Genomic DNA, 20,187 nt, shown 5'->3' with positions numbered 1-20,187 from the left:
TTTTTTTTGGTTGAACATGGAGGGCTCTTCAATGGCCATCAATGGAGGTTTGTAGAAGATGGAAAATGGTCTATTTAATAAAGAAAATAAATTTTTTAATTGGTAAACCACATGGCACTAAAACATTGGCTTGGGGATTAATTTCTACTCTTTCACGTGCCTCTCGAATTTGAGATTGCACATGCTCTGAAAATGGGTTAAAAGGGTGTATTTATCATGGTTAAAAATAGTTTCGTAGGGTAATTGGACCCCACAAACTTAAGGTGTCTACTTTAAAAAAGGGTATAAGTTCGATGGGGTAATTATGTATTTTCTCTATTACAATTCAATATATTTATTTTAAAAAAAAGATATACATAATCCTAGTAAAATAAAATATTGGACTCCTAAAATATAATAAGACTTACACATTCACCTAGAATGGTAGATAAAGTAGGTTTTTTCTATCTCAATTTATTTGACTCATTTTTTTTAACGAGTCTAAAAAAATGATGTATTTCTATATTTAATAACAATTTAATTTTAAAATCCTCATTTTGCCCTTAATGACATTATTTGTAGTCACATACATCTCAAACTTATTTTATACCACAAGTTTCAAAAATTTGTCTTTCATAAATTTTATGTCAAGTCAAACTTGATTGGTTGAAGAGTTTTCTCCTAACCACTACGTCAAGAGTTCAAAGTTGGTAAATACATGTCAAACTACATATAAATTGAGACGAAGAGATTAATAGTTTTGCAACTACGAGACGATAGAAAAAAGACAACAAATTTGTGGATTTGCTATGAAAACAACTTTCCTCCAACTTCATGCGACTGTGGTAATCACTTGGAACCAAATTTTAAAGCAAAAATGTGCATTTGATCATATTTACACATTACAAGACCTTAGTGAAAAAGGCCAAGAGAGAATGATGGCTTATTTGGGATGGGAAAACTTTTGCTGTGATTGAAGCAAAGTTGCATAAAGTAGCTGATTCCAAGAATCTGGTACACCAGGAAGGCACCAATGGCTGCAGTCTTGAAACATCCCTGGCCTCCTCTTTGATTTTGCCTCTCTGAAAATTGAAGGGTGTCCTTCTTTTCTATAGTCTGTCATCTTTGTAATGTTGAGATAAACAACTGGTGTTTTCATTTCTGATATTACTGATTCAAGAACTCTCATCATCCATGGATATGGACCTAATTGAGTCTCGTTTATTATCGGTTTCGTCTCCCCATCACAGTTTCCTCCTGAGTTCCATTGACCACCTCTGCCAAAAAGGGAGCTATCCCTCATTAGACTATCAAACAACAACATAACATCCCACAAAATGGGGTCTGGAGAGAACTACCTCGTGAAGGTAGAAGAGAGACTGTTTCTGAAAGACCCTCAAGTATATCAAATCCAAGCAAAATAATAAGAAAATAATGAAGAAAGCATAGCGGTTAAAAAGAGTCATTAGACTATCGAAAAAAGAGAAGTTTTACTTGAAATGAGAAGCTGAGTATCCCCTAAAAAACACCCTAGTTCTGGTGCTGTTGATAGTTGTATCAACCCAATTTGCCCATGTCTTCAATGCCTTAGTATATGCATCTGCCACTTCCAATCTGTTATACACATGATTCCCTTCTTGAAAGTAATTATTCCTAAACAGAGAAATTCATAAAAATCATTTCTTGGAAGAAAAAAAAAAAACAAAATCAGCAAACACAAGATTGATATAGTCTTTACACTTTCTGAGTTTTCTGGTGAGTCCACCAATGACCAGTATTGAAGATGATAATGTCAGCATCATGGTACTTAGTAAGAGAGCCATGGATTGTATCGAGTCGTAGAGTTTCACGACGTGCTCCAGCTTTATCCGAAAACCTCCATTCTTGAACTAGGAATGGGGATTTTATGAAGTCAATTGAACATTTGAAATCCTACACATAACAAAACAAATATCATTCAAGAAACTTGAAATCTTTAATTACTAGTAGTATAAATAGTTCACTGAACCTTAAATTTGAAGGAATAAAATCCTTGACTTCTGAACTGACGATGGCCCGAAACTTCATTCACTCTGTTCTTGTCAATGAGTGAGTTTCTCAAAGCACAAACCAGAGATTCCCACATGTTTCTGTTCAATGAATCTCCAACAAAAACCAGTCTTTTCCCCTTTAACATCTTCAGCATTTTCAACCCATCAAACCTGTTAAAAAAGAGATGAATTCAACAAGAAGATGCATTTGTGAGAAAAAACAGGGGATTATAAATCAAGAATTGAACCTTGGGATTTCGCAACCCTGTGGCTTCCATTTAAGCCTGAGATAATCTGTATCACGACGTCCATTCTTGAAACAGTTGAAAGAATTGTCGATAAACGGACAAGAACCCGGTTTGTAAAGCGGATGAAGATCATTGTCCTGTACCCATTCACCATCAAAAATATCACAAGATTTGTCATCTTCTTGAATAGTAACATTGAAAATCCAAGATTTTGTTGGGAAGTTTGTGGGTGCTGAAACTGTACTGCTAGTTGTGTGAGTATCAGATACTGGTACGAAGTCAAATTCATGAATGGAAGAAAATGAGTGGGAGTGAAGACGAGAAGCAAGAATCTTGGTGGTGACGGCGGAGGGAGAGGAGAAGAAAATGATGAAGATGAGGAGAGTTAAGGTGAAGAAGAAGAGAGTGAAGAAAACAGAAACTTGGGTTCTTGATTTTGAGAGGAAGATTGTAACATTTCTTGAGAAGATGCAGAGTTCCTTCAAAGAAGCCATTGATGGAATAGAATGCAGAGTTTCGTCAACAGGAAATTGATGAGTTTTTAACTATTATATATATAGAGAGAGAGAGAATGGATGAGCCCCTTTCAGTTTAGTTTATGGGGACTTTCATGTATCAAGGAGAGACAGATTTTGTTGCCAATTCTTTTGAATCAAAGTGGAGTAGGTTGCAACTGTTGTATTTTAATCGCGGTAACTGATCTCTTGTTATATTCCGTTGTTTCTTTCATCAATCACAATTAATATTAATATCTTTGGGAGCCCTTCCCTTTCTTCAGAATATAGTTAATGCAAATTCTAGACATTAAGATTAGTAAAGATAACTCGCAATTAAGGAAAAAACTTACTAGATATCATTCAAGAAAGAAAGTACAGTTGTATCTTTCAAGAGTTTTGGATGCATATCTACAAGACTACAACAATTCATATGGAACAAGAATTTCCAATAAATGAACTTTTGTTTACTAATACTACATGATCAACACACTAGTCAAATTAAACAACAAGCGTTGCGTGTAAATCAGAAGCTAGTTTTTCCAGCAATATCTTCACTTGTGAACGTTGCTTCAAAGGAAGAAAATAAGGGCCAAAGTCATCAGAACAAAGCTATGCAGCATGGACGACTTTGAAGCACGAAAAGCAGTGTTATCATAAGCTAGGATGTGCTCAGCAACATTGAAAAGACCTGTCGACATAGTTCAACTTCAATAAAGAGACAACAAGGTTCAAACACGTTGAATAGTATATTGTCAGCGTATATAAATTAAACATTTGTTTCTTTAAAAAAATACTCCCAGCTCGAAACAAATTAATCATATCCAATATGTTTTTCAACAGAACATACTGGACAATTTTGTATAGTAAAGTGGAGAAAGTTTGACCTCTTTCAGGGCCATAGCTACATCCCTCCTTGATAGTCTCTTCGACTGCTCTAACGGTGGCCTTATTATAAAATCTGAAGTACGAGAGTATGCTTCCAAGACAATTAAGCACATGGTGAGTCTCCTCTAAGCAGGGTCCTCTGCAGTATTGATCGGTATATTCAGGTGGTACATGGAGCTCCCCTGTCTCAGTCAATCTATAAGACTCCTCACAACTACTGTATATCTGCAGCTTCAATATTTGAACTAAGTTACTCATCCATTATTGCATTTCAAATTGTATTCAAGTTATCCAAAATCATGTCGGCGAAATAGACCAAAGATAAAGTGAGAACATCCATCATTTGCATGGGACTTACATGCTTATCAGTGAAACATTGCAATGCTTTAGAGAAAAGATAGTCACGGTGAGCATCAATTGTGCCACCACCATATTGATGTGAATCTCCGTAGTTAGGCAAATATTCATTTCCAAGTACTCCTGCAGCGGCGGTTTGACCCTCATAATCATCTGCTTTACCTATCAAACAACAATTTACATTAATGTCATATATATGAAAATAAGTCAGCAATATAACGGAGCAAGAAGAAAAGGGGTTGATTTCTCATATGGTCGATCACTCAACTAATTAATAGTTATTATTGTCTTAGAAAGTCATCTTTATTCTCAATTCCAATTTTCTTCAACAAAGAAAGTTAGTTTTTGAGATAATAGCACTATAATCTCAAAAGTAGAAATTAACTCGAAGAAAAGTAGAAAGCATATATATGTCACCTAGTGTGAAAGGGAAAAACAAGAAACAGGTCAGGGTTAAAGCTTGAAGAGAATACTTCATGTTGCGTAATGTTCTACCTGCAGGATGATTGCAGATATATATATTAGAAGTTTACAATTATGGCATGGAATGTTAATGAAGCTTATAGTTGAAGAATCTACAATAGTCAAGTAAAACAAAGATAAATTCCATGGGGAAAAGTAAAAGCAATGGGTGATCTGCTCGATGGAAAGTTAAAATATTGGATGGTCTAAAAAGGTGAGTGACTAATTAAGTTGAACTAACTAGACTTTACTTGCTTGACGTATTTTGCATTGAAAATCAAACCTAAAAAGATCCATCCTTGCCCCACAAGTTACCCTTTATAGTACTTAGTACTGCAACTGAAGCCAGGATGTTGATGTAACACTGATAGAAAACGAATTTCAAAATCAGGCTTACTAAGGGCAAAACGCTTCCTACCAAATGTTTCTTTTATTCCTATATCTGAATCCGAGATGTTTAGTTAATAAAGAAGGAATCCCAACCATCACACACTCTCTTCAAAGGGAGGGTTACATGGAAGGATAGAATAACTTATAATTTTAGGTGAGAAGAAGCAACACAACACCTAACCTCAGAGAAATAAAATAGATATGGTAGCTTTGGTGGGTAAGAATAAGTGATAGTATGAAGACCTAATTTTGTTACTTAGATAAGCATATCAACAATTCATCTTGAAGTGTTCACATTAGTGAAATATTATATGTGACAGAACAAACTGAATTTGCTAATACATATAACAAATTTCCAAGAGGAAACATGCTATGGTTTCTCATAGAAATACATTGATACAGGGAATTGTGTCTTGATGATTTCTTAGCCAGGAGGACTTCTGGAAATATAGGAAAAACCTAACGAAATATGGCAAAGACCAACCTCAGCTTCCAAAGAAAATGTTAAAAGGGACAGCATCACTTCTTCGTAATCCTTCCTTTTACTAATCTGCTCGGCTAAGTACTCGGTATTGATTGAACTTGTCATTACACATTTCTCCTTTTAACCCCAAACGAATAACCATCCTAACCTCAAAAGGCCAACTTAGAACAGAACATCGATACTTTGTTTTAATCATACATGCTGAGATAAAAGTTCTCAGCTAACAGAGACGATCAAATATCTCCATATCCTACATTACGAGGGGCTTAAGGCACATGTCAGGAGCCTATACTGCTTGTTGACTTATGTTTGGCCTTCTTTACATGGCTGACGGAATTAGTAGAGAGAAAACTTCATCAAAGCTGCATGAACACAAACTGAAATCAGTCATGACTACTGTCAACTCCACCTAGACAAGAATAAAGATGAAAAGGAAGAAAAAACTCTTCATCGTTTAAGAAGTCAGAGAAAAACCTTTTTATAAACCAACACCCAGGTTTAATGCATGAGAGACCTAAACAAGGAGCTCCATCTTCATATTCACGGTGAATTATCTATAACAGGTAGAAAAATCTGTTTGGACTTTGTCATTGATAAGACAACGCCAGTAACTTCCTTCTTTTTCCTTTAGTCAGGTCCTTGAAATGAAATTTCTTAAGATCAAGAGAGGTGTTTAATACAAAGCACCAACATATTTTTTCCCCATCTCACGGAAAAACAAGTAATATAACAATTCTTTTAGATCAGAAGATAGCTGGCCATGATGCTTGCTTTCTCAGCCCATTCCCATCCTGTGAAAAACATAAGTAAAAGCGAAAATAACTAAAAGTTAAAAGTCTTCATCCTCATTTTAGGGGAAAATTGAGTTGAAATGTAAAATATTACCACAATCTCAATCCACATAGATGTAGAACAGCAACATTTCACAGAGGAGATATATAATTTGGAACTTTGTGCCATCCAATACAAGCAAATTAAAAAGTAAACCAGCTAAAACAAATATCATTCGATCCAAGCAGATATAAAATATCAAGATTTCTACAGAAGAGATAAAGATAAACTTGCTGTTTCTCCAGGGCAGGTCAATCTAAGACTGCTTCTCCTTGGAAAAGCACAGTCGATCCTCATACAAAAAAAATACTACTACTACACCAGAGGCGCAGACACATAAATGCACAAGTGAAAATTCTAACCCCCAAACACTTCTCTGACAGGAGGCCTAAAAACAAGAAAAATATAATACGAACACACTTATACTAGGAGTACCTAAAGTAATGCCTAGTGACGGAGTATTCTATTAACTTTCAACTGCTAAAAGATTGGAATTCCTTTGAACCTCAAGACTTGAGAGGTAGAGCAGAAATCTACTAAAAGTAAAGGGTGTGCATCATAGCCATGAGATTTGGAGTGCCTGTCAGCCTGTGTAACATCTCTTGTATAGTGTACCTAACATTTAGGATAGCAGGCAACACCACCTCAGTCTTATCGTATAAAGTTGTTCAACAAGAGTTATCCAAGTGTTAACTACGGCAGGGAATCACACTTCAGATATCTGCATCACGTATCTATCAATTCTGCAAGATCATTACACTACAAAATCTCCAAGTATTCGAATGTTTGATATGGACAACGTTGTCCTATTGGAACAGCCAACATCCTATTCTTCAAACTTGTACCTCCTTTTATATTCAAAATTATATTATTGATACAACACAAAGAAAATGCGTATATACAAACATTATAAATTTCTATTGTTTTTGATAACGGTAGTGTTAGAATCAGTCGCATCTCAACTAATTGACTTGTTACCTGCTACTTTCCATCATTATAAGTAATTAGGTAACTCTGGCCACCAAAACTTGGACTAATAGGAAGAAATCACTTGATGTTTTCTGTATCAGCTGGAATTTGAGTCATGATCTCCCATAGTCTGTTCCAGCTTCATTAATCGCTAGGTAACACCCTTGGTTGCTATACAAACATTATATACCATGTAGACCATAATTAAAACTCAAATTGAAGCCAACTATCTATGCAAACTGGAGTATCCTTGTTGTACCAAAAATACAAATTAGATGCAAAAGGAACTTAAATGGTAATCTATGGGTTTTTAATCCTTCAAACAATTCTACTAAACCTTTCTTTCCAAATAGTATAGAAAAGCAGGGTGTTTTTTTTCCAGCCTCCATCTTGTCCTCCAATAAGTCATTGCCTCTGCCGCCATTCTAGGGGTAACCAACGAAATATTAAACAAAATGAATTGCAAACAACACTCTAATTCAAAGCTAGAAGGACTCTAATAGTAGGTAAAATTGACAGAAACTCCTGCTTTTTCCAGAAAGATCATAAACACGGACTAGCAGCAAGATGTCAACTGAATGATTAAAGCATCAGTTGTTTGAACATAGGCTCAATCAGAATATGAAAGGTCCTAGCTATGCTATCGTCCAATACAAAATCCAGACAGCTGAAGTATACCCCGGTGCTCTTCTTACTTCATCCAATTAAGCTCAGGTAGGAACACGTGTATCAAGGGAATCCGATTCTACAACTTCTTACTAGTAGAACAGCCACATTAAAAAAAATCATGCGGTTTTTTTTAACATTTCGATTCATCCTCACATTTTGAGAAGGAAGACAGAACAATGTCATTGAAGACTTTCCAGAATATTGAGAGAAAATAAGTATATACATCATTTTTGTTTTATATATATTTTTTGGCCCGTAAGGAAAAAATTATTGTATCTACAATTGATTGGATTGCTTATTCGCCAACGGTGTTGTTCGGTCACCCATTCACTTATACATTTTTCTCAAAAATGTTGGAATGTTGGTGACACCCAATTTCAGCCCTCCACAATGTAGATTAATCATCGAGCTTCTTTAACTTATAAAAATATTGGAAATAATTAGTTTTATAAAATTCGAAATATTTTTCCAGTTATTTTGTCCTATTTAAATTATATATATATTAAAAATGTTTTATTAATTTTTTTATGACAAGGGAAACCCACAACTGCTACCCTTTGGATATGCGCAATGTAAAATGTTTTGTTAATTTTATTAACATGTTTTTTAAAAATGTTTTGTTAATCAATCAATAGATCATTTTTCGAGTTAATTAATATTATGAAGATTGTTAATTACAACAACAACAACATACCCAGTGAAATCCCACTAGGTGGGTCTGGGGAGGGTAGAGTGTACGCAGACCTTGCCACTACCTCGTGGAGGTAGAGAGGCTGTTTCCGGGAGACCCTCAGCTCAAGAACATCAAATCTAAGTGACAGGAGATATATATATAAAACATAACAGCCAATACAAAAGATAGCGTATAATCAACAAATGAGACAATAACATCAAGAAAGTAATGTGAGGAGTGAAACGCAGTAAACAGCATAAGGCTAGGACTACTCCAAACGCTAACAAGCCATTCCCTCGCAAGGGAAGACAACACGCTAACCCTACTAACCTTCAACCTTAATACGCGACCTCCACTCCTTCCTATCTAGATTCATGTCCTCGGTAATGTGAAGCATAGCCAAGTCTTGTCTAATCACCTCTTCCCAGTACTTCTTGGGCCTACCTCTACCCCTCCGCGTACCCTCTACCACCATTACCTCGCACCTCCTCACTGGGGCGTCTGCACTCCGTCTCTTCACATGTCCAAACCATCTCAGTCTCGCTTCCCTCAGCTTGTCCACCACAGAGGCCACTCTCACCTTCTCCCCGATAACCTCATTCCTAATTTTGTCGCTCCTAGTGTGCCCACACATCCATCTCAACATCCTCATCTCCGCAACATGCATTTTATGAACATGTGCGTTCTTGACTGACCAACACTCCGCTCCATACAACAAGGCTGGTCTAACTACTACTCTGTAGAACTTACCTTTAAGTTTCGGTGGAATTTTCTTATCACACAATACTCCAGAGGCAAGCCTCCATTTCATCCAAGCAACCCCAATGCGATGTGTGACATCATCGTCGATGTCACCACTCCCTTGGATTACAGCCCCAAGATACTTAAAACTTTCCTTCTTAGGAATGATTTGTGCGGCAAGTCTCACTTCCACATTTGTCTCATCCAACACATCACTGAATTTGCACCCCAAATATTCTGTTTTGGTCCTACTCAACCTGAACCCTTTGGACTCCAGCGTTTGTCTCCACACCTCCAACCGCGCATCAACTCTATCCAGCGTCTCATCAATCAGTACTATGTCATCCGCAAATAACATACACCATGGGACCTTCTCTTGAATAGACCGCGTCAACTCATCCATCACCAAAGCAAATAGGAAAGGGCTTAGGACTGATCCCTGGTGCAGCCCCATCTCAACTGGGAAATGTTCTGAGTCTCCTCCAACTGTTCTAACCCGAGTCTTAGCTCCACCGTACATGTCCTTTATCGCCCTAATATAAATCATCGGGACTCCTTTAGACTCCAAGCACCTCCAGAGGACATTCCTCGGTACTTTGTCATAGGCCTTTTCAAGGTCAATGAACACCATATGTAGGTCTCTCTTCCTTTCTCTATATTTTTCTACCAGTCTACGCATAAGATGAATGGCTTCGGTAGTCGAACGTCCCGGCATGAATCCAAACTGATTCTCAGAGATGGACACCCCTCTTCTCACCCTCATCTCCACCACTCTCTCCCAAATCTTCATAGTATGGCTCAACAATTTGATACCCCTGCAGTTGTTACAGTTTTGGATATCACCCTTGTTTTTATACAACGGAACCATTGTACTCCACCTCCATTCATCAGGCATTTTTGTTGTCTTAAAGATAACATTAAACAGCCCAGTTAACCACTTTATGCCTGCCTTGTCCATGCTCTTCCAAAATTCTACCGGAATCTCATCGGGTTCGGTCGCTCTTCCCATGCTCATCCTACTAATAGCCCGTATAACCTCCTCGGACCTAACGCACCTACAGTACCCAAAATCCCGAAGTCTTTCAGAGTGCGCCAAATCATCCAACACAATGTATGCTTCCCCTTTTTCATTTAAAAGTTTGTGAAAATAGCTTCGCCGTCTTTGCTTGATGGAGGTCTCTTCCACCAGTATTTTGCCTTCCTCATCTTTGATACACTTCACTTGGTCCAAGTCGCGCGCCTTCCTCTCTCTTGCTTTTGCGAGCCTATACAACTTCTTATCCCCACCTTTGTCCCCCAGCTCGACATACAAGCGTTCAAAAGCTGCCGTCTTCGCCTTCGTAACAGCTAACTTAGCTTCTGTCTTTGTCGTCTTATAGACTTTCTTAAGCGTCCGCTTCTCTTCCTCGTCTACGCACTCCGCCAATTTTGTGTATGCAGCCTTCTTCGCTTCCACTTTGCCTTGGACTTCCCCATTCCACCACCAATCTCCTTTATGGCAAGATTGTTAATTAATTAGTCTTATTCAATTTCTAGTCGAATTTGCTCAATTTGACTACATCCTTAACTCCAAGTGCAATCCATTTGGCCGTTTCCTAATTGCAATTCTAGCCACTTTGACTCCACCTCTAACCATATTTTAAACCCCATCAGAGTCGTCATTTTTGTTGAACTTGATCCAAAGAATAGCGGTTAGGAACGATCTCTCCACATTGTAAGCAAACCTCTCGATGAAGTCCTTAGCCAATGCATTCCAACTAGACCATTGCTTCATTTCTTGGGAGGTAAACCATTCCAAGGCCTCTCCACTTAAGCTTCGGCTAAAGAGCCGTATTAAAAAAGTCTCATTTTTCTCAGCTCCCACAAGTTGATCACAATATGCTTTCAAATGAGCCAAGGGATTTCAGGTTCCTACAAAAATGTCAAATTTAGGTACTTTGAACCCTCCCAAAGGGTCCAAATTTGAAGGGATACACATATCTTAATAGTTTAGTCCTGCAACATTGGGAATATAATCATCATCTCTTCCTGTATACTCTGCTTGGTCATTTTTTCTTTGGCCCTCCACTCTTTTTCCTGCTCCTTTTAGTGATTGAGTTCTAGATAGGTAGTGTAGGGAAGATGTGGTTCTGTGTAGACTGGAATATGGAAAGTGGCTTTTGGGGGTAGTGGCTGAGTGGAAAACTTCCTCGGCGTGGTGTGAAGACGACAAGGTCTTCCTTTATCATGGACATCTGGACATGACATTGAGTTATGTCGTATTTTCAGAGTTGACTTGGAACATCTCATCAACATAGGGAAGATTGAGGTTGAATCCCCACAACATTATCCATTAAGAGTAAAAGATCAAGAAGCCTCAGGAGTGGCGTAGTTTAATTTATGAAGTTCGTTGTTATTTCCTTTTCATATTAATGGATCTATGAATGAATAAAGTTTCAAAAAAATTACTACTGTTCAAATTGAACTACGGAGGACCTGATTTCTCATTCATGAGATATGTAGGCAGCCTTCAATGCCCGACCCCTATCTTTTAAAAGCTTACTTCTCCCCCTTCATTTTACAAGGAAATAGTAAGTTCACATCAACAGTTGTCGAGAGTACAACCGTGAAAGATGCAAGAAGACTTTAGCTCAATGCAAGTTAACATTCCTGATTCACTAGCCCCAAAATCAAATAAACAAATTCCTGCCTATTTAAATCATCTCCCAATACTCGTGGATTAACCTGTCCTCAAACAAAGAAACTCTTATGTGTTTATTTTCTCTCTATGTGATATTTTGCATTATATGTTATAAACAAAGACTAACAGATTTGTCTGAGTTGTTTTTCCCTGTCAGGTATTTAGAATTGATTTGTGTTGATAAATTGGTCGAGCATCCATACTTCATGCGATCTAAAGCTCCAAAAGGTTCCTTCCCCAACCGAAATTTATTCAAAGAAAAATGACGGATAACAGTAAGAGTATCGGCTTGACTGAAATTGATGTAATGGATCCCATCGTTACTGAACAAAATGAGTTGATTGCACAGTTGATGAAACAAATCGTTGAGATATCAAATCTGGCTATTGTTGCCAACACTCCAAGTGATGGAAGGCCTCCACTCCATTTCCTCCTCCAAATCCAACTCCTGAACATGTCCCAAATGGACCACCCACTATTCCTGTTCAAAAGCCCCCCACCATCGACTTAACCACCCCTAACCCACATCATGCTAGCTCTTTATACCAAGCACCACATCTTCCCTACACAGCTACACTACCTATCCCAAACACGATCACTAAGAGGTGCAGAAAAAAGAGTGGAGGGCCAAAGAAGAAACGACCAAGCAGAGTATAAAGGAAGACATTATGAAAGCGATGAAAAAGTTCCATTATATTCCAGATGTTGTTGGACTGAACTATGTAGATCTGTGTATCCACCCAAATTTGGAACTTCCGAAAAGGTTCAAAATACCGAAATTTGACACTTTTGGAGGACCCCTTGGCTCATCTGAAAGCGTATTGTGATCAACTTGTGGGAGCTGGTAAGAATGAGGCTTTGTTAATGGGACTCTTTAGCCGAATCTTAAACGGAGAAACCTTGGAATTGTTTGCCTCCCAAGAAATGAAGCAATGGTCTAGCTGGAATGCATTGGCTAAGGACTTCATCGAGAAGTTTGCTTACAATGTGGAGATTGTTCCTGATCGCTATTCTTTGAGAAAGTTAAACAATATTTAGTTGATGAAATTCTTTGATAAATCAAACTCAAAAAAAATACAATGTTGAATGAAGTAGTCAGCATCCCCTCCATCTTTGTTAAACATACATTACCAACTCACTGTAACTCTAGGCCTCCTTCTTAAATTGTAGGCTGTTAAGATGGAACCTGATGCTGCACTCCATGTGCAGAGGCAGCATTCTAAGGTGTCTTGGGCTTCCATGACTGTGACCACGTTGTAATTGACCCATGCCCATTAAGTAAAGTAGGATATGTCAGTGACCAAGCATGACATAGCACTCTCCGAGGGCATGGAATGTCAAATATTTTGAATAGAATATCAACCGTAATTTCTCTTTACATACTCAAGTCGAAATAAAGGAACGGTCAATTCAATTCTCGATGGAATCGTGCAAAATTATCCCACAAACTGGAATATTATTTTGAGATCTTCGAACATATTCAAGGGTTCAATGTATAGTAACATTGGCCACTACAATATGACGTCACTGAAAAGCATCTTCTGGATGAGTTCCATATTCACTTTTCAGACACACCAATGTGTTCAGTGAAACTTCTACTTCATTCCATCCCCCCAAAACTGTAAGGGGTCGTTTGGTAGAGTGTATTAGCAAAATTAATGTATACATTAGCTTTATGTATTAGAAGTACCTTGTTTGGTGCACTTTTTCATGCTATGTATAACTAATACTTGCATTAGTTATACACTCTATTGTGTATTGGGGAGTGTATTACTAATATCATGGATTTCTAGATATTAGTAATGCAAAGGGATTTAACGCATGCATTAGCATTTTAAAGACACAATTACCCCTCAATCCCTTTTACATCCTTTTCACCATAATTGTGGAGGATATTTTTGTACAATGCATGTTATTTTTAATACACCAAACCAAACAATGTATAAGAAATAATCTATGTATAACTAATGCAAGCATAACTAATGCAAGCATTGCTAATACATTCTATAAAGCATTATTTTTATACACACTACCAAACAACCCCTAAGGGTTTTGTCAAAGAAAAGTCACATGATTACAACAAATTTAGGTATAGTATAAGTGTCTTTTAGCCATATTTTCCTCAACATAAATTAAAAGGGCAAATCAAACAATTACAGTGAACTATGAGGGTTGCTTAGTATAATAGATCACAGCTAATTCATAACGTGGAAACAAAACATTTAGGGTTTTCCTTCGATTAACATTACGTTAAGAATTGCTGCTTACTATAATAGATCACAGCTAATTCATAACTTGGAGAAAAACATATGTCCTAATAGAATACAAAGTTATAATCTATTGAAAAGTCTAGTATTTTATTTAGTCAATTAAATAGGAACACTTATGAACAAATGATATACACAAAAGGCGACATCTGAGGCATCACCAGTCCATAGAGCAGCACCTTTACTTTTTAAACTTATCCATTCCCACTTTCCAGTGTATTAGACTAGTAATTTATTACAACCAAATCCCACTTTTTCCTCTGCCTGGAAGTACGCATCTTTGTCCTTGCCTACATAGCATCTTTTACCATTTGGGATTCATAATTGCAACTATAGTGACCAGAGGAGCAAGATGGGAAAAGGTAACTTTTATTAGCTATAAGATTTTTCTTTGTCATGCATCAACAGGGAAAGCATAAAGCTAAATAAAAACTTAGAGATCAAAATGAAACAGACATTCATAAACAAAATAAAAATGCATAGGGAAACAAAAGAAGAAGAAAACAAGTAGAAAATCAAAGAGAAGAGATCACAGCAGCATACCTACAGAAACTTATCAAGAAAGCAGTCATATCTATAGTACATTTGGTCAGCCTGTGGGCCAATAGCAAGGGTACGTTCATGATTGGCTAAGCAGTGTAGCTTGTGAGCATTAAGTGACAATCACTCCTAAATCAAAGATACTACGAAGGAGTGATGGATTCCAATAGCATTCCCCTTTTCCCGCACTCCTTTAAAACATCCTGAGCTTCTTTAGTATGGCCTGATTGAATAAGTGAATCAAGATATAGTTTACATGTCAAAACATCGGGGACGCATCCATTTGCTTCCATTGAAAAAAACAAGTTCTTAGCTTCATCAAATCTCCCCAAGTTACATAAGGCTCTGATAAAAGCACCATAAGTATGATTATCAGGGATCAAATCCAGGGTCAACATGCTTATCAGAAGTCTTTGAGCCTCATCAATCTTATTCATCTTACAAAAACTTTGAATTAAGGCATTGAAGGAGAAAACATCTGCCTTTATTCCATCACCTTGCATTTTTCGTAATAATTTCAGTGATCTACCAACATCCCCGAGGACACAAAGTGCACGAATTAAGATATTGTATGGTACGGCGTTTGGAGCAACTCCCCATTCAACCATCTCTGTGAGACAGTCTAAAGCATCGTCAATGCGATTTACTCTACAAAGGCAATCAATCATTGAACTAAACGTGAAAATGTCTGGTCGAAAACCATGTTCCAGTAGTATGACTAGTAGCTCATGTACCTTGTTAACCTCCCCTACCTTGGAATATCCACTAATAAGAGTGTTAAAAGTTACAATATTGGGAGTGACACCTCTCTGAAGCATATCTTTGAAAGCATCTGATGCTTTGTCCATCATTTTGATTTTGCAAAAGCAATCAATGACCCGGTTATAGAAGAATGTGTTAGATACAAGACCATCCTTAAACACCTGGTCCATATATTTGTTCCCCTGTTCAACTCTCCCTCCTTTATAAAGAGCATCAGCAAGTGCAAGATAAATATCAACACTAACCTTCACCCCTCGAACAGTGATGAAGTCTAATATCTGACAAGTATCATCAAGCTCCAATCCTTTGATTAAACAAGTCAGTGCAATGTTAAGAGTTGAGTTATCCAGTAAGTAACCTCTATCAATTGATATTCTTAAAAGTTGAGCTGCTTCTCTGGGCAAAAAATTAGTACTAAGGCAATGTAGCATGGAAGAACAAGCTACATTAGGCAAGACATGTTCTTTCTCTAACCATCTAGATAACAATTCAAAGCCCTTATCTGGTGCCACACAGCGAAATACCCCATTAACCAATGATCTTACAGTAGCTTCATTTGGTACAATACCCCTACTCTTCATTACCCCGAAGAGCTCAAATGCCTCGTCCACCCTTTTAGCATTACAAAACCCCTCAACCAAAATTGTGTAAGTAAACACATTGGGAGAGTATCCCACTCCTTCCATCTGTTTCACCAGACGAAGCGCCTCCTCCACAACCCCAGCCTTACAAACTCCATGAATGAGAATATTATATGTAAACTTATCTGGTTTACAGTTATCTACCTGCATTTGCTGAAACTTTAAATAGGCTAAGTCAAGTGAATTGCACTTGATCAACGCATCGATTACCGCATTATACAACCTAGTATTCGGAGCGAGCCCCAAATAAGAAACCTGCTCTAAAATGTCAGTACAGTACTTCCCCAACCCTAATCTTCCCCAACTACCAATTAGAACACAAAGCAAGTCCACAGTAACTACATTTCCAGAGTTTCTGATATCTTGAACAAGCTCAGCTGACAACAAAAGGGGACCTTTCCTATAAAGTACATTACTTAAAACCACCTTAACTGATTGATTCTTCGCAAAAGAGGGACAAATCTTCAAAACCCAGATATAAAATCTAAAGGGGTGTAATGCGTTTTCTTGATTTTGCAAAATACTAACAACTTCTTGGTGATTCAAAGTAACCCTCTTGGCTTTATACTCGTGGTTTAGCAATAAATACCAGTCTTTTCTTGCAAGAATTTGGGAAAAATACTTATGATCAATAACACTTGCTCGAAAGTTTACCTTTTTAGCTGCTATGGAAGTGTTGGAATTCCAATTGAATGAAGGCTTCGGCTTACTGGGTGAACTTTGTTGAGTAATGGGGTTGCTAGTGGTGGCAACAGAATGAAGATTTGAGGGTTTTGGAGTAATGGGTGTGAGGGAATTTTGGTTTTGTTTAGAGAGATTGGTGAAAGCAGGTGAAGAAGCCCTTGAAGCTACAGAGGAAAACCCTCTCATACTCTTTCACTCCCCTTTGAAGCTGTCCTTCTGAAGTCGGCTGTACTTCATGCTCTTGCCAACATGTTCATGGTTTAGGTAAAATCAATTTAAACGGAAAAATTAAATTAAATAAATTTATTTTTATTTTGGTTGTTGTGAGTTGATTTTATATTTTAAAAAATGGATAATAATTAATTTTAATTTTATTTTATTCAAAAATAACAAAGAAATAATTGAATCGATAAATTATATATATATATTTATTTATATATATATATATATATATATATATATATATATATATAATATTATAATTATATATAATATATTATTTTTATGAACAATATTTTTTTTACGAAAAAATGCAACATTCTAACGAAAAAGAATAATGTATGATGCGATTTTTATGTGTGCAATAATATTAAAAGTTTATGTATTATTCAATAAATTTATGTTTTTTACTATATTGAATTAACTAACAATGGTCGTTTGGTAGCTGGATAGAGTTATACATGCATTAGTAATGTGGGTATTAGTTATGCAGGTATTAGTAATCAGTGTATTAGTTATGCAAGTATTAATAACATGAGTATTAGTTATGCAGGTATTAGTAATGTGGGTATTAGTTATATAGGTATTAGTTATACAAGTATTAGCTATGCAATGTTTAGTTATGCGGAATTTAGTTATGCATAAATTATTACTGTGGATGTTGGTTTTTTATATTAAAAATTAGTAAAACTATATATTTTTTAAATTATAACATTTTTTTACAATTATATTCTTTCCTTCTTTAACTTTGTATTTAAATTACAACATTTCTTTGATTATGTAAAAGAATAAAGTAGTCAAGTGAAACTGATAAGGGTAATATTGTCCTTTTAGCTTTTTATCCATGTATTAGCTATACATGTATTAATTATTCCATCTTCTATTCCGCATAAATAATACACAAATTTCATCATTACTTATACATATATTAGTTATGCGAATTTCAAAATTGTCAACCAAACATTGTATTAATTTTATACATGAATACCTTTTTTTCTTATCCACCTACCAAACACCGTATTAATTATATACATGAATAACTTTTTTCTTATCCACCTACCAAACATCGTATTAATTAAATACATGAATAACTTTTTTCTTATCCACCTACCAAACGGCGTATAAGTTATACAAACTCTAATACATAGATAAGACTTGTTTTATCCAGCTACCAAACAACCTCTAAGGTTAAACATAATTAGAGTTTTTATATAAGAATTATAAGTTCTAAAATGGCAGAGAATTCTTTTCTTTTTGAATGAATTTTTTTCATTTTTTTTTATTTTCTATATGATTAATAACCAAACTAAATTGAATCGAAATCGATAATAACCAACCGACAAGTGTATATTATATTTGATTGGATTTTAATAATTTAAAATCTGATTAAATTAGTTTAATTTTAATTTTGACCAATAATCAACTTACACCGACTCATGAACACAAAATAAAAAAAAAGGGCGAAATGATTTCCCTTTCAGTTGATTTTATTGAACGATTGACCAAAATTTCTACAGCTTCTTCTACATAGGCTCCTCCACTTCTGGAATTGAAAAAGGAAGTCTGCAGGAGTCAAGGGGTTGTAGGGGCGACTTCCAGAGATAATTACAGCGAGGGGAGATGAAGAGCATTTTCGCCCATTTATTCTATACCAAAAGTGAATTCATTTGCATACGACATTCTTAGGAACGTGACACATCAATCCTTTGTACCGAAGTAAGGTTGACTGCGGACGATAGTTATACGTCCACTGCTTATAGATATGAGATCAATGACTTAAATAGAAGTTGCATCTACTTTAATTGATGATTTCTCACCTTCAACAAGATTTTTGGAATGTAACAATTCCATTCAGTTCTCTTTCGGAAAACTTGCTGGTCGCGGATTAGTTAATTTGAATCGAAAGTTGCTTTTGACTCCTCCGCCTTTGAAGGCTGGTTACATCCAATGTCTCCTACGAGGCTGCCTTAAAGTCCAGATCGAATTCCAATTTTTCTTATCGAGTGTCTTATTATTTTGCCTTTTTTCTAACTAAGCAACTACTAAGCTCCCGCCCACCCCCAACCAATTAGGGTAAACTGTTCATTCATACCTTCAACAGCATCGAGATATTGGCCCATGACCTGGCATAGAGCCGGGTGATTGCATTCAAAGGGTTCAAGGTGTACCCTGCTTCCCGCCCGAAAGAACTGCTCACTAGCTAGCCGTCTAGTAGTCTCTGACTTGGTCTTCGAATCCTAAGTCTCAGCCCCTTCCCGGCCCCTACTCTTGCTAATCACCTCCATACATATATTTTGTTCTCTCTTTTTCTTCTTTTAGTTTGTGATCGAAACCATTTCAGTTTGGTTAGAGATTAATATGCAATAGTAAAATTAAATGTGTGGTATGAAAAAATTAGTCTAAAAGAATTATTAATTCGTTTAGATAATAAATTTTTGAGATTTGAAAATGAGTTGGATTCAATTGTAAAATCAAATAATTATATAATCAAACAGTTAATTTGAGATAAAATTAGTTGAAGAGGAATGTGATGTGTTGCATGATAATTAACTTGAGCATGTTCGAATTAATCTATTCTAAATAGTTTTAAAGCATTTTTCAAGTGTTTTTGAGTAAATTAAAAAAAAGGCTTACAAGTATGCACTTGATTTTAAACAAAAAAAAAGCTAGAAATCAGGTTAGAGTTTGTAACCTATGACTTTTGGCTTATATTATAAGTCAAAAGTCCAAAACTAATTCATATAGTCTCTTATTCTCTTATTTAAAGCTTGTTTGGATTGACTGAAAAAATAGCTTTTAAAAAGTATCTTAAAGGCATTTTTTAAAGTGCTGAAACTTATTTTAAAAATAAACAGTTACATGTTTGGATAAAAGTGTTGTAGCCGGGAAAAAAGTTATTGATGTGTTTGGTACACAAGGATTGTTAAACATTTTTTAAATTATGAAAATGTCTGAGATATCCTTGAAGTTGTTAACATTATAAAAAGTTGATTACATTAAGATTTTACTTTGAAAAAAAAGATTTTGAATAAAAATAATTTACATTTTAATACAATTTCAATATAAACATATTATTTAAGTTAATTTTATACACACAACCTCTTTTTTAATTTTTTTAAAATATAAATTTAAAATGTCTTTTTAATAAAATTCACAAGTAGTAGTATTTGCCCATCATT

General features: G+C 36.0%; 3 protein-coding genes across 3 annotated transcripts; all 3 read right to left on the bottom strand.

Annotated features, from left to right (window-relative positions):
• Positions 1-830: 830 nt before the first annotated feature.
• On the bottom strand, positions 831-2,763 carry LOC125829016 (protein trichome birefringence-like 4). The gene is made up of 5 exons (XM_049508299.1): positions 2,258-2,763; positions 1,988-2,180; positions 1,718-1,911; positions 1,474-1,632; positions 831-1,256 (listed from the first exon to the last, which is right to left on the bottom strand). Exons 1-5 carry the CDS (start codon positions 2,749-2,751, stop codon positions 923-925), a joined length of 1,374 nt encoding a protein of 457 aa, XP_049364256.1. The 5' UTR covers positions 2,752-2,763; the 3' UTR covers positions 831-922.
• Positions 2,764-3,205: 442 nt separating this feature from the next.
• On the bottom strand, positions 3,206-4,495 carry LOC125829017 (uncharacterized). Its single transcript, XM_049508300.1, has 4 exons — positions 4,414-4,495; positions 3,998-4,158; positions 3,639-3,864; positions 3,206-3,442 (listed from the first exon to the last, which is right to left on the bottom strand). Exons 1-4 carry the CDS (start codon positions 4,472-4,474, stop codon positions 3,324-3,326), a joined length of 567 nt encoding a protein of 188 aa, XP_049364257.1. The 5' UTR covers positions 4,475-4,495; the 3' UTR covers positions 3,206-3,323.
• Positions 4,496-14,806: 10,311 nt separating this feature from the next.
• LOC125829022 (putative pentatricopeptide repeat-containing protein At3g16890, mitochondrial) lies at positions 14,807-17,015 on the bottom strand. Its single transcript, XM_049508304.1, has one exon. The coding sequence runs from the start codon at positions 16,973-16,975 to the stop codon at positions 14,846-14,848; it is 2,130 nt and encodes a 709-aa protein (XP_049364261.1). The 5' UTR covers positions 16,976-17,015; the 3' UTR covers positions 14,807-14,845.
• Between the last annotated feature and the right edge of the window lie 3,172 nt (positions 17,016-20,187).

The sequence above is a fragment of the Solanum verrucosum genome, unplaced genomic scaffold (assembly GCF_900185275.1).
Source record: "Solanum verrucosum unplaced genomic scaffold, falcon-dt-bn FXZP01000007.1, whole genome shotgun sequence".
NCBI lineage: Eukaryota > Viridiplantae > Streptophyta > Magnoliopsida > Solanales > Solanaceae > Solanum > Solanum verrucosum.
Note: the sequence above shows the minus strand (reverse complement) of the source record. Positions and strands in the feature narration are given on the sequence as shown.